The following is an 11,147-nucleotide window of genomic DNA, read 5'->3' as shown; positions in this document are numbered from 1 at the left end:
GGGAGAGGAGCAGGCCGCGGGCCTCGCCGGGGCCTGAGGGCTCTGTCCTCTGACTCCCCCCTACCCCCGCCGCCATGTCCCCGAGCAGGTGCCGTGACACCCCGGGTCAGTTGCAGCAAAGAACTGGAACTGAAAACGACCCTGCGGGAGCTGGTCATCTACGTCTTTTTCCTGACAGACCTCTGCATCCGTAAGTCATCAAACCCCTGAGGCGGCTGTTTACAAATAACGGGCGCTTTCAGTATTTCCTCCCTCCTGCACCTGCCTCCCCCCCCAGCAGCGTCCCTCCAGCTGACGGTGCTCCGACTGCCCTTTGCGAGCAGCGCGACGTAATGACAACTGGAGCGGGGAAGCCGGGTAAAAGCTGCTGTCACTCCCTAATTCCAGCCTGCGAGCATCCCCGCTTCGCCCCTTCTTTCCAGTGACGTTTGGCATGGTGAGCACGGACATGTACTACCTGAACAAAGTCATGGCCCGCCTCTTCCTGGAGGCCTCCTCCGAGGACACCGGGAATAGCTTCAGGAGTATTGGGAGCAGAGATGATTTCTGGAGGGTAAGGCTTCCAGGGCAAATACGTTTTCTTAGGAGAATGTACCATCTTGATTCACCTGGTTTGCTGTTACGTTACGTCGTGTTTCAGTGACAGCTGCCAAACACGTATCTGTGTTGTCACTACTAGGTGGAAGACTGCCCAAAATTACCGGCATGGCCCAGCTGACAGCAGAAGGCAAAGTTTCTCACCCTACTCTTTCTTAAATGGAAAGACCCGGTTATAACAATTCATTTGGAAGAACTGGACTCCCTCTTATCATGGTGTTACTGTTATTGCTAGTCCAGAGAATAGCGAGCCCTTGCTATACAATGTGTGTGCTGATGTACTAGAAATGGTTGTAACAGGTGCCCAGATGGTGCCAGACTGTGGGGGCATGTTGTTTTGTACTCGGAGTAATGTTCTCCCCAAGTTTAATGCTCTGTATCTGCATCTAAGAAACACCCAGAAAAAGAGGGATTCCCCCCCACCTTCAGTAATAAATATTTCATCATTTAGATTCAGATGACTAAAAACTTAGTCAGAAATATAACCCAAAACAGATCTTCAGGGAGTAAGATAGCCAACAGATTTTGTTAGAACAACAGATAATGTTTGTGTTTAAACAGAATTGTTTAGAGTTCAGCAGAATTTTTTCACTGAAACCCTAAGCAGATGTGTGGTGTAGTCTTACCCTGAATATTCCCATTAATGTCTCTGATAGAACTGCATAGGGAATCAAACTGACTCATAGGAAAAAAAAAGAGAGATGTAAATATATCTTATTTATCAGACAGTATATAGGTGGGAATTGTTTGTATTCTAGTTTAGACTCTGTGGCTGTAAGTAACCTGAGAACCCTGTAGAGATTTGTATGCTAAAAAGTGGGGTAGTAGTAGTATTTAAATCTTCTTTTTAAACTTCAACCTCACTTGCACATACAGTTTGCAGAAGGACCCCTGTTGGATGGACTCTACTGGGACAAATGGTATAACAACACGACATTAACTGTCCAGAACAACAGCCACATTTACTATGAGAACTTGCTGTTAGGAGTAGCACAGATCCGCCAGCTGAAAGTACGCAACAACACTTGCTCCATCTACCCATATTTCCGTACTTTTTTAGAAGGCTGTTACGGTGAATATCGTTACCGAGCTGAAGACAGGTCTGACTTTGGTCTAAATAACGCATCTGAGTAAGTCATTCTACTTCAGCACAGAAATGTTACTGAAAATGCAACTAAATCTTTAATGCCACTATTCTTCCATTAGTAGCAACTGTACATGCAATTAGACAAGTTTTTCTCTTGTTTACATTGAGATAAGCCATGATTTGTTTCTGTGCCAACATCATAGACGGGAATTTGGCATGGGAAATTTATAGGGGAGAGACAGGAAGAACTGGAAACAGCAAGCCTAGTTGTTCAGCAAAAGCACATGTTAATGGGTCTATCTCCACTAACATCTCTGGAGAAATGCTCAATTATATGATGCCTGAATTTAAAGCACATGTTTATAAATTGGAATCATCCTAAAATGCTGTGGAAACAGAGCCAACAGGCCTGCTTCACACACTTCATCCAGCATTGATTTAACCCAGTGAAAGAACATGTGAACATGCCACAGTAACACTGAACTACTTAAACAATTAACTATGTAAACGAGAGATACTCCATTTACCTGTAAAGGTTTTAAGGTAATAAACTGTCTGGCCCACAATGGGTGAAATCCAGATTCCTAAGCAATTGCTGTTTTGTGAATGTACTGAGTATGCAGCAAATAAGAGAAATGGGAATATTTTAAGGCTATATGTCTCATGCATACTTCGTGTAGAGAAAAGTCTTATTTAAAGGTCTGGCTTAAATGGTCAGTTGTGGATGCAGAAGAACACAAGAACTAACAAGGACTGTATAAAATAAAAGTTAAAGCTTTACTTCAGTCCAGTTTCCATAAGCTGAGCTGCTTTGTTTTCCTATTTCATATAGATGGAAATACACCTCAGCCTCCTCATTATCCCCATGGTACTGGGGATCTATAGGCTTGTACAGCAGTGGAGGATATATTTTCACCTTACCTAAATTGAAGCAGGAGAGCATGGAGAAGTTGGTGTTTCTCAGACAGAACAGCTGGCTCACTAGAGGAACCCGGGTTGTGTTTATCGACTTCTCAACATACAATGCTAACGTAAACCTGTTCTGTATAATCAGGTGAGTTCTTACCTTTGCTACATGTGAAATCCAGTTTACTGAGGCATGATGCTTCCATAAGGACACGAGGAAAGCTGGTCACCTCAAGCATATGTAGCCATGTTTCTCAGGTAGCAGCTGGCAAGACAGTAATTCGTTAAAAATGCAGAAATTCAGTTAGTGCAGGGAGCAGACTCTGATCCTTCCTTTACATTTTGTTTTGTTTTTTTTAATGGTTGGTGTCTGGTCTGTACAGCTGGTTGCTGCTGTCTGTTGGAGTAGATTTCACAGCCTTTTGCAAGGTCAAAGGCTGGATTATTAGTCCTGTTGTCAGCTAGTGGGGGGAAAAGACTCAGAGTAGGGTGAACGTTTGCTCTTCTGAGACACAGTTTCACAAAAATTTTTAACCAAACACCATAGCTTGGGCACCCAGAGAGCTTCTCTTTTTTCCCCCCTCAACCTTCTCTACCATGTGATACGTTTTTCATGGGGGACTTAGTGTAGCCCTTACAAGAACATCTTACAGATGTAAGAGTTCCAGTACAGTATTATTGATGTCATAAAATTTAATATTAGAAAATTAAGGGCTGAGATGATTTAAAGATAGTAGATGGTAACTAACACCAGTCCCCAATTTTTTTCAGGTTGGTGGTAGAGTTCCCTGCTACCGGGGGTGCTCTCACCTCCTCACATATCTACTCTGTGAAGCTCTTCAGATACATCACGTATTATGATTACTTCCTGGCTTCTTGTGAAATCGCCTTTTGCCTCTTTATCATTACATTCATAATCCAGGAAGCTATAAAAATAGTAAAACTGAAAAAGGAGTATTTCAGAAGTGCCTATAACTGGCTGGATTTGCTGCTGCTGGTGGTGAGCTACCCCTTGACTTCTTTGCTTGCCAGCCTTGGCTAGCACTGGCTAGGCAGCCAACATCTGCTCCTGGTTAGAGTCAGTCACTCACTGTCCTACACTGAAGAGGCCACATGGGCCACCATAGTTCAGCACACCTAACTCTTTACTTGCCTTGCTGTCAACTTGCTGCAGCTCCACATGCTTTCTTGTTATCCACCTTGTTTGTTTTAGCCTTAATCTTTGCAGAGCAGGGAAGCACTAGCACGTAACAGAGCTAATGCAGTAACACTAGAATGTATGCAGCATGTTACATAGAACAAGCCCAGAATTATCACAGTACAATTACAAATGATTTGGCCAATAAAGTCTCATATCTACAGTTTATGACAAAACACTTTAAAAGCTCAGGTTCTTCAAATCTAGCCAAGGCCCTTTGGAAATCAATACAGTCTTTCCTGCACAAAATGACAGACAGACAGTCTACCTGAAGAAAGGGCAGGTAGCTGGACTTCAGTTTCACTGGCTTCTGCTTTCCTTCAGGTATCCATCCTTGCCATTGCCTTCAACATCTATCGCACTGTAGAAGTGTCCCTGCTAATGGAAAAGCTGCTCTCTGACACCCATGTATATCCAGACTTCTATTTCCTTGCATTCTGGCAAGTCCTTTACAACAACATGATTGCTGTCAACGTCTTCTTTGCTTGGATAAAGGTATTGGCTCTTCCTCCCTTTTTTTGTACTCAAGAACCATAGTGTTTCTAAGCGTAGCATAAATGTTCACTTTTACCTTTTCATGGGTGAACTGCAAAGGTGGGGCGAAAAGGCAGAATTTTGTTTTTAAGATCCCCGAAGACTTTAAAATTACCTTCTTCTCAAACATGGGTCACAAAAATTCCAAGTCCACCAAAAAAAAAAAAATTTTTTTTGCATGTGGGCAGCTGTCTCCACTGGAGCAGCTGGGAAATTACCATGGACAAACAGCCTCCTCAAACTCAGTCTTTTCCTAGACTCAGTATTATCCAGGTCACAGCCTGGCCTATCCAGATGACAGAGCTGTAATAGATGAAGATATTCACATCTTTTGGCTACAAAAAAGCCAAAAGCTATGAAAGCAGTAGCTACTTTTTAACTGCAGAGGAAGGCAAAATATGTCTGAACTTGATTCAAAAGTGGCTTTGTGCCAGGACACCTCTAATTTTATTCTTCCTTGCAAATAGATTTGCTGATCTCTGGCCAGAGTAGCAAACTTCTCTAAGATTAGGGGCTACTCTTGTTCCTAACTGGGTGCTCTGGGGCCAAACCGGTCCTGCACATTGGCATGCCACTGCCCCTAATCTACTAAACCCTGCTGGCCCTGGTGGGAGTCTGCACCCAGCAAACATCGGTGACTTTGGTTTGGGTGGCCTCAGTGTTCCCAGTGACTGGATGAGACTTCCCAAAGCTTTACCGATCCCAGGCTGCTGACAAGCCCTCTCTCCCCTAATGTATTTGTATAACGCCAGCACAAAGCGGCTGCAAAACAGGCAGGGGTGGTGCTCACATCTGCCCGAAGAGATCACGCTTTACAGCCATGCCCCACGTACCTGGACATAAGCTATCATGAAAGGTCATGTCCTTCTAAAATAAACAGGCTTTGGCCTTCTTCCAGCGCCCAGGCCCAGGCTGCAGGAAGAAGCTGTTTGGGAGCACTGGCTGTTAACCAGTTCTGTGGACAGTCTTCCTCGTTACATCCATTCTGTACGCCAGCTCCACATTGCTCCATCATCCTCCCCTCAGACTGATTCCTGTTAATTTAGCAGCACAATTGTGCTTATAATTAATGACTGTCATTCAACAAAGCTTTTGTTAGGCCTTCTTTCAGACCCAAAGTAAAAGTGAGCTCCTTACCAACTCGGCCCATCATGGAATCCTCAGATACAGGAGGGTGGTATGTCTTACGATCTCCTTGACCAGGGGTCCATATCTGCTAGAGCTGCTTCCACATAAAGTACTAAGCAAAGACCTGTCTACACACTATTAGCTTTAGCACATAAATATTCAGCAGGGCAAATATGCTTATCTTCTCCAGAAACACACCTAATCCTAGTTCTCCTTACAGATACGTACCATGCAACTTACTTCTAGGTGGCAAGACTTAACCTGTAAATTATGATTACAGATAACATTCCAGAAATTCTGTTAAGAAGTTGCAATGTATTTTGATCACCAATAACAATATGTTCTGTTCTCTGGCAGATATTTAAATACGTAAGCTTTAACAAAACCATGACGCAGCTGTCTTCCACTTTATATCGCTGTGCCAAAGACATCATTGGATTTGCCATCATGTTCTTCATCATCTTCTTTGCCTACGCCCAGTTAGGCTATCTGGTCTTCGGGTCACAAGTTGAAGAGTTTTCGACTTTCCAAAACTGCATGTATGCTACTTTCTACATTTTTTGATACAAAATTCCCAGTTGGTACAGGTGCAAACCAGTTTCTGCTAAGCAGAACTTAAGGGTACAGGTCTCCAACACCAAAGCTTCTTATTTCATAGAGTAAAACCAGTTTTATTGGCCCTACATTCCCAAAGCCCTTCATATGCTCAAGAGAGACCACATGTACACTGGCAAGGTCATGTACTGGTCAGGCAAGGATAAGAAGGGCAAGTTCAGGAGTAGTTTGCCCAATGGAGCTGTTAGTTCCCACAGCTCTCAACACAACTCTTAACACTGCGGTGTGTAACCAGGCTCCTGGGCAATAGGGCAGGCCTGGCAGCAGGCTGTTCTCTTTTGCCTTTCAAAAGGAAGAGTGTGAAACTACCCAGCAGACACGCCACTGGGTATGTGATACAGTCCCCAGCATGAAAACCACAGGAGAACTGCTTGAGACACCCAAGAGCACAAGCTGAGCATGTTTGCAAACAGGAATTGCAGTGCGCTCAGAAAACATCCAGTTGCACAGCCAAGAGCCCCCACATCCCATCTGCTGGCTCTATTACTTTCTTCCCAATTTTTTTTCAGCCACTCACTGTAGCAACAACATCAGATCAATTCCAGGTGCCAGCTGGAACTGGTTTTGATGGTCCTCACACCTTGTAGCGACCCTAACCTGTCACCCAGAGTGTGCGTTGTATTTTAGCCCATGGCTGTGTTTCTTACAACTTCAGAGAGATATCTTTAGTGTACCAGGTTGTTTGAAAGCAGCCTTTAATGTAAAATAAAGATACTTCTAAACAAGAAAAATAGCTCATTTTGGATCCGCTTGGATGTGAGATAGTTCTAAGATGCCGCAATACAGAGATATAAATACTTGTCTTAGCTAGGAATAAAATCCCCTATAGGGGGACACAGGGACCTATACTGTTACCTTCTGTACTAACAGAAAATAAGGGATCATGAAGCTAGAACAGAAGGAAAATAAAAAAAACAAACCAGGTGATTTATCCAGAATGAAAGTATTTTCTCATACAAGCCATTTAAAAACTCCTTGAACTTTCAAATTCTCAAATATATGCTAGATGCCCAATTTACCATTGCAGTGTTATCCTGGCTTGCCTTTTGGTTTCAGTGACTAAGGTAATGGTGAATCAGTCTCAATTGTATCTATTGCGCTTTTTTTTTTTTTTAATAATGCTTACAGTACTTTAGTACTTTTACACTTCTCTTTAGGAGAAGCCAGTCAACCTCATTCCTGTGTTTTTTACTCCCAGCTTTACACAGTTTCGTATTGTACTGGGAGATTTTAATTTTGAAACCGTAGAAGCAGCAAACAGAGTCCTTGGACCTATATACTTCATCACATTTGTATTCTTTGTGTTCTTTGTATTGCTGGTAGGTATCATCTTAAAAATGTTTATCCTTTTGCATAAGCAGTAGAGAAGAACTTTGTACAGTGCGCCGAGATGGCGTTTTCCACCCCGAGAAAACAGTGGGCTTGCCCAGGCTGCCCCTCAGTACACCTGGGCAGAGAGAGCTTTTCTGCAGGAGTTCCCAGCAGACATTTTGCAGCTCTCTCTTCCTCTAAACAGCCACAAAATGGGCTTTTGCACCACAAAACAAGCACGTGGCAACTTTCACTCTACTGTAGTACCCATTTCTTGAGATTTTAATTTCTGAAAACTTAATTGGGTGCTCTTGAAAACTGCATGCCAGCCTTGTCGGTAGGAAGGTTAAAGAGAGCCTTTGATGGGACTGTGTAGGTGCAGCTTTGCTTTATCAGTTAGACTGATGTTTTCATTACTTCAGAATGAAACACCATCTGAAAAAGCTACAAGTACACAGCAGGAAATCCGTTGCCTCCAAGGAGCTGGGACTTGTAGCCAATACTGCAGATGGGAAATAAGTGATTTGTCTCCCAAAAATATTTCCTAAAACCCCAGGATTATCAGATAATTTAACTGCATTAGGAGCACGCCTGCACCCAGCAAAGCTCTTCAATTCCATTAGTTACGTGCCCCAGCATGGGACAGCCCCAGCATAATACAAATGCAGTTTCCAAAACCAAATATCTAACCGCATCCTTCCTGTGCAGAACATGTTTTTGGCTATTATAAATGACACCTATTCAGAAGTCAAAGCAGACTTTGAAGTGATACCCAGTCAAGAACTTCCGATCAGAGACCTCTTTAGACAGGTAAGTAAACACTTCTGTAACTCCCTCATTTAATTCAAGATAAGAGGAAGAATTCTAAACTACAGTACTAGCAAAGAGCCTTAAACACCTAGGCCATAACCATTTAAGAACACCCAATATTTGATTTTTCACTTTAAATGAACATTTGACAGATACAGAGACATCTTCCCATCAAACCCACAGGAAATGCTAATGGTAAGAGTAGCATATGAGTTAGGGTGTTCATACCTCTACTACTTCACCCACTCAAAAGCAATATTTAAGACCCGCCTGGTTTGTGATATAACCCATCATCAGCTTTCTTCAGAGCTTACTGTCGCTGCTCTTCCAAACTGAAACTGAAGATCTTTACATGGGAGGACAAGCAGAAATACATATCTTTAAAACTCCACAAAGTTCAGACCATTTTTGTGTGCCAGAAATGAGTGCAAAAGGGGAACAAAACTTTCCCTAACTTTTCAGTTCAACTTGAATTATGACCTCCTTTCCTGCCAAATGCATACACTGAAGCCAAAGAGATTGCACGCAGTTCCGTTGCTGGGACGAGTCGGTACCACCGCCTAGAAACCTACCTGGGGAATACAGCATCACCAGTGAGAGAACTAAGATTGAGACGGGTGTGGGATGAGACCTGCGCATTCAGACTGAGTCTCTCCAAGTTGGCCCACGCTGAGCACCCTGTAGAGGAGGGCTGGCAGCCTTGTCTACTGGAAATTTTCCTGTAGGGTTTTATGAGTGGCATAGACACAAGTTACATTACATTGCTTCGGCAAAGCCTAGCCTGCATTGAGGAAGGGGGAGTTCCTGGCCACGATACAGCTAGTCTGGTCAGCAACAGCCCAGCTTAGATTCCCCCAGCCAAGCTCATTCCGTACTTATCCAGGACTACACTAAGATTAAGCTGAATATGCCTGAGAACAGAAACTCTTCCTGGATTTGGTTGGGTATTACCTTCAGGGATTTCATGACAAATTTGAGATATAGCAGGGCAAGTTCTCAAAGCTGTGCTAAGGGAACAAAGCAAGCAATAGACTGGTGGGATTTCTGTTTAATTGCGAAAGCGTTATGCTGACGGCTGCTTCTGTGCACAAAAGCGTCTCTGGTTAAACACAAGCCAGTTAACATGCCCGATTTTCCCTGTCTATGTTCAGGGTTGCAGTAGGGCCCTTGTCAAGCTCAAGCTGAAGAAACCAGAGATGGATACAAATCCAGCAGACGAGAACTTGGAAAGGTAGGATCTCAGCATGTGCTGCTACCCCCTGTACAGAGCACAGACCTATTCTCACAGGACTTCTGTCTCTTCTCATTTGTGTGAATGACAAGCAAGGAGTTTTCGGCCACTAAAAGACAGGATATTTCTAAGCTTTCCACTGGAGACAGTGCTAATGAAAAGGTAGGCTTTCTTCTTTCCTATATTTGTAGAAACTGCTGATTATATTTCAGAAGTGGAATAATACAAAAGGAGTCACAGTTGTCCCCACCGTTACTTACAAAAGCGATTTCTCCACAGCATACTATTTTTAGCATCATAGGAATAGCAAAAGGTAGGCCTATAAAATAACTAAAAATCACTAATTATGCCCAAAACTTCACATGAAAACTTTTTCAGGCAAGGTCACACACTACAATAGCAGAGCTGGCAGTAGGGTGAGGTCAGTGTGTCTTTGCAATGGTATAAAGTTGTGAGCTGGGCATTTGCCCAAATGTTAAACAGAAACAGATGTATGGAAAACAAGTTTTGCAGGAGTCTATTGGGTCATGGACTGCATCTACAGCAAGAAGAAAGGTTACTGTAGCTTCCTTTTGCTTTACAAAAAGAAGGTTTCCAGCACTCTTTGGTAGTTCTGTATCTGGGTAAGCCAGTGCAAGTACTTCTAATATGCATTTTTTAAACAATTTCTTCTGCAGCAAGAGAGGGAAAAGCTCCTTGGCTAGCTGTAAACACTGCTACACACAACACTTGCAATCTCTCAACTCTGAAAAGAAACGTGTATTCCTAGATCCTGTCCTTTTAGAAGTGCCAGAAGGAAAATCTGCTTTCAGACGGAGAACATTTTTCTCCCCAAAGCAGCATATTTTCTGCATGCATGCCCCCTCCCTGCATGAGGGAGTGTGTTACAGGTGTCCCAGTGTGCCATGAGGGCTTTTTCTGTGATTTTTTTTTTTTTAATGCCTCTGCTGTTGAATAGAGCCATCTGAAGTTATCAAAGCTACAGAAAGGGGAAGAGAAACATCATCAGGAGTATCCATCTACTGAGGACTCTGTAACAGCCGAGAGCTACGTTTCCACTGCAGAATTTCAGAAGTAAGTGTGGGAGTCTGTCTGTGCAGTCTTACTCCCATCCCCAGGCAGCTGCAGCCCTAGCTGAAACCCTCACCGAGTGACAACCCGAGAGACAGAATATCAACACGGAGTCAGTGATTTTAAGATATTTTAAGTGCTCTTATACTGGCTGACAACAGCTGCCCTCAGGGAGGGAAGAAACTAAAGAATTTAGTAGGGCAGCTGGTAAGGACATTAGTCAAGAATGAAGTGGGACAAGAATTTAAAATATTGTCACTCTTCCAGAACATGTCCTGGTGGCTGCCCAGGGAGGGCGGCAGAGACTGCAAGACCTTGTGCTTGTGAAGGGGTCTGTCAGGACAGCAGCTGGTAGAAGTGAGCTATGAAGAAGGTGGCGAAGGCAAGTTTAAGGGAAGCACCATCTCAGGGGTGTGTTACTGTACTTGTGTGTTCTAGGCTCCTCAGGTATACAGCGGCGTTGGAGAAGGAATTAAAAAACACTAACGCAAGACTCGGGAAGATTATGAAAAGCATGCAACAAATGAAGGCTACTTCAGGCAAGATGGCACAGTAAAATGCATGAGCTCATCTGGCAACAGTGATGGCCTGACTCTTCACACAGTCTGAATAAATCCAAAGTCCCTGTCTCCCCCCCACCCTTAATTTTTTTTTCCTAT

At 43.4% G+C, this 11,147-nt stretch overlaps 1 protein-coding gene across 1 annotated transcript; it reads left to right on the top strand.

The window, feature by feature from the left end:
* Positions 1-85: 85 nt before the first annotated feature.
* On the top strand, positions 86-11,044 carry PKD2L2 (polycystic kidney disease 2-like 2; the record flags this gene model as incomplete). The annotated part of the gene is made up of 13 exons (XM_010296247.1): positions 86-190; positions 423-553; positions 1,474-1,727; positions 2,517-2,738; positions 3,362-3,590; positions 4,113-4,283; positions 5,808-5,989; positions 7,264-7,384; positions 8,085-8,186; positions 9,338-9,417; positions 9,510-9,579; positions 10,376-10,491; positions 10,927-11,044. Coding segments are annotated over 13 exons (1,901 nt in total), but the record flags the coding sequence as incomplete, so codon positions are not given.
* Between the last annotated feature and the right edge of the window lie 103 nt (positions 11,045-11,147).

The sequence above is a fragment of the Phaethon lepturus genome, unplaced genomic scaffold, assembly GCF_000687285.1.
Source record: "Phaethon lepturus isolate BGI_N335 unplaced genomic scaffold, ASM68728v1 scaffold12231, whole genome shotgun sequence".
NCBI classification, from domain to species: Eukaryota; Metazoa; Chordata; class Aves; order Phaethontiformes; family Phaethontidae; genus Phaethon; species Phaethon lepturus.
This window is presented reverse-complemented; position numbering and strand designations above follow the sequence as displayed.